General features: G+C 45.9%; 1 protein-coding gene across 1 annotated transcript; it reads left to right on the top strand.

Moving 5' to 3' along the window:
* Positions 1-402: 402 nt before the first annotated feature.
* On the top strand, positions 403-3,115 carry LOC121598809 (angiopoietin-1-like). Its single transcript, XM_041926099.1, has 2 exons — positions 403-1,176; positions 3,056-3,115. Exons 1-2 carry the CDS (start codon positions 403-405, stop codon positions 3,113-3,115), a joined length of 834 nt encoding a protein of 277 aa, XP_041782033.1.
* Positions 3,116-3,430: the final 315 nt, after the last annotated feature.

Raw genomic sequence — 3,430 nt, 5'->3', positions numbered from 1 at the left:
AATGATTATTAGCTATTTTTAGGATATTTAAGAATGAAAAATTGAACCCTGCGGCACAGTGTGTAAACAAAACAAATGACATCACTACAGAATCGCTGAACATGTCAACGCCTACTTCCGAACAATTCTATATCTCGCTGAAAGAGTCTATTATATGCCTGAACGAATCTACAATTCGCTGAACATGTCTATATAATCCTCGAAAACCCTGTAAGCCCCTAAGGGGATCCCCTTTTCTATTTTTTATCGTCATTGCTGTGGTAAGCCACTGCGATAAGCCCTTCTTCTGATGCAATGTTTTGAGTTGTTCTATCCCATTCGTTCACAATAAAAGAGAGCGGCATAATAGCCGTCTGTTCAGTTTCATTCGGTACAAGCATAGTCGTCGATCCCTAGCTCACCATGGACGATAGTAAAATCGCCTTGTGTTTTGTGCTAATTTCATTATATACCGCAAAAGTCCAGTGTATCAATGGTACAGCATCATCGCTTACCGGCTTTGGCTTCGAAGTGTTAGCAGCTAAACTTGAGCACCTGCAGGACAAGCTTCTCGAGACTGAGCAGAAGCTATCCAAAGCCATCAATCAGCAGGATCGCACGATCGAGCGTCAGCTAGCCGCACTGCAGGCGCAGTTGCACAAGACGCTCTCCCTGCAGACAGCCTGGGCACAACAAGGGAAGTTGTGGAACGATATTCAAGCCCTATCATCAAAGGAAGATATAGAATGGTTTAAGCTTAGCTCAGGGCTAGAGCTGGCCAGCATCTCGTCGCGCTCGTGCAAGGCGGCTGGGCAGGAGCAGTCGGGAAAATTCTTAATACAGCCTACGGCGCATGATGAACCATTCTTGGGATATTGTGTTCAACAGCCCAATTTCGGAAGTGGTTGGTTAGTTTTTCAACATCGTAACAACGAACGGATGAACTTTAACCGCAACTGGAGCGAGTATCGGAACGGGTTTGGAAGAGTTGATGGTGAGTTCTGGTTTGGGCTGGAGCATTTGCATCGGTTGACTTCGGCCAGACAGTACGAGCTGTTGGTGGAGCTGAAATATGCTTTAGGAAACTCCGTGCATGCACGGTATAGTGCGTTCGAGATCGGCAGTGAGGCTGAGCTGTATTCGTTGAAGAAGCTTGGGCATTACACAGGAACGGCACACGACTTAATGAGCAGTCACGTAGGCAAGAAGTTTACGACGAGGGATCGAAACAATGGTACAACAAGGGATGGTGACTGTGAAGGCGGATGGTGGATGAACCCTTGTACGCCTGCAAATATAAATGGACTCCGCAACAAACGTTTCGTCCTTTTGTTAAGCAAATTATTGGTATTCACGAGAATGATGATCCGTGAAGTTTAGTGACCTAAGAAAGCATTAATGTAGTGATGGGGAAAAAGAAGATTTCGTCGGAATCGATTCCGGCTAGCTCCGAAATTTTCTGGAATCGATTCCGGATAGTAGGTCCAGAATCAGTCTTCAGAACCGATTCCGGAACCTATTTCGGAATCGGCTCCGGAACCAACTCCGGAATCGGCTCCAGAATTGGTTCCGGAATCAGCTCCGAAATTGGTTCCGGAATCGGCTTCGAAATTAGTTCCGGAATCGGCTCCGGAATCGGAATTGAATACGGATTTGGTTCCGGAATCGGCTCCGGAATCGGCTCCGGAATTGGAATTGGCTTCGGAATCAAAATCGGTTCCGATATCGGAATTGACTCCGAAATCAGAATTGGCTTCGAAACGGAGTCGGTTTGGGCATCTTCATAGGAATAGGCGTTTGGGTACAATGATGCTATGTGTTGATAGGGACAAAGAATACTTGTAAATGATCTATTCACATCGAGATTCGCGGACTTATTTCGCTGCCCACACTTCTTATTTCAATTCAAACCATTCCTTTTCTGGAGTCAAGTTCTGATTCCGGAGCCGATTCCGATCCTGGAATCGATTCCGGAGTCAACTCCGGAATTGATTCCGGAGTTGGCTCCGGAATCAGCTCTGGATTCAACTCCAGAATCGGCTCCGAAACCAACTCCGGAATCGGTTCCGGAATCGACTCCGGAATCGGAATCGATTCCAGCGTCGGAATCGGCTCCGGAATTGATTCCGAACACGGAATCGGAATCGGGTAGGTCCGATTCCGAGCTCCCACCACTAGTGTGGATGGTATTGTTTAAGGCATACTCAGCTGATCCTTACTTGAACACCCAATCGGTCCGGTCTGGAGCATCAGATAGTTTGCTAAGGATGGGACGCAACACGCGGTTCACCCGCTCTACCTGTCCATTGGCTTGTGGGGATCCGGTGGCGTTGAGGACATGGCTAATGTTATGCGATTCCAAAAAGTCCTCGAACAAGGTGGAGGTGAAACAAGTAGCACGATCGCTAACAATCCGCTTAGGGCGGCTATATTAAGACATGTATTGAGAGAGGGCAGAGCACACTTCTTTTGCATTAGTGGAAGAGGTTGGGTAAAGTTTGGTTAATTTAGTGAAAGCATCGATAACAACAAGTATGTACTTCTTGCGTAAAGCGGAACTAGGCAGTGGACCTAAATGATCGATATGGATTGTATCGAAGGGCAAAGGTTCTTTAGGGATGCTGTACATATTCCGGGCATTAGTATGATGAGGTGCAGAATAAACAATACACTTGAGGCAGTTCTTAATGAATTTATCGATGGTGGGCTTCATATGGGGGAACCAATAATGCAGACTAATTTTGCTAAAGGTTTTGTTAATGCCTAGGTGGCCAATTCGCTCGTGAGTGTGTCTAATTACGTTGTCGACCATTTCCGAAGGGACATACAATTGAGGTTGACCATCAGGTATGTCGCGATAGACAAGCCCATCTTGAAGTAAGAATCCGTCAACTTCTTCTGATTCAAACCAATGTTTAAGAGCTTCGATAGATGAGTCACGTGTCTGAGCTACTTGAAGCTGGAAGTCAAGGTCAATCTCACCGATGGCACCTACAGCTTCGGTGCGACTCAGTGCATCGACATGGGGCATAGAGGTACCTGAGCGATGACAGTTGGTGTAATCATAATTTTCCAGAAACAAGGACCACCTGGCAATCTTAGCGGAAGCATTACGGTTCTTAAGGGTTTCAACTAGGGAGTTGCAATCGGTAACTATTTTAATGGGGAGCCCATGAACATATGTGTGGAAGCGCTTAAGAGCGTAAATGATGGAAAGAGTTTCAAGTTCATAGCTGTGTAACTTGGACTCATCTTTTGAAGTGGTTTTGGAAAAGTAAGCGACAGGGTATAATTTATTGTCGTCTTGTTTTTGAAGGAGTATGGCACCAAAACCAAAAGAACTCGCGTCACAGTGTAATTCAGTTTCCCGCTTTGGGTCGAAGATGGAAAGAACAGGGGAATGAACAAGTTTGTCACGTAGGGTTTCAAAAGCGTGTACGCAAGTTGAATC

This window comes from Anopheles merus, chromosome 3L (genome assembly GCF_017562075.2).
Source record: "Anopheles merus strain MAF chromosome 3L, AmerM5.1, whole genome shotgun sequence".
Classification (NCBI taxonomy): Eukaryota; Metazoa; Arthropoda; class Insecta; order Diptera; family Culicidae; genus Anopheles; species Anopheles merus.
This window is presented reverse-complemented; position numbering and strand designations above follow the sequence as displayed.

Bases quoted from the DNA above. Each gene is read 5' to 3' on its own strand.
- LOC121598809 (XM_041926099.1), top strand. From the start codon at position 403: ATGGACGATAGTAAAATCGCCTTGTGTTTTGTGCTAATTTCATTATAT. The intron at 1,177-3,055 runs GTAGGCAAGAAG...ATAATTTTCCAG, and splicing joins ACGACTTAATGAGCAGTCAC to AAACAAGGACCACCTGGCAA.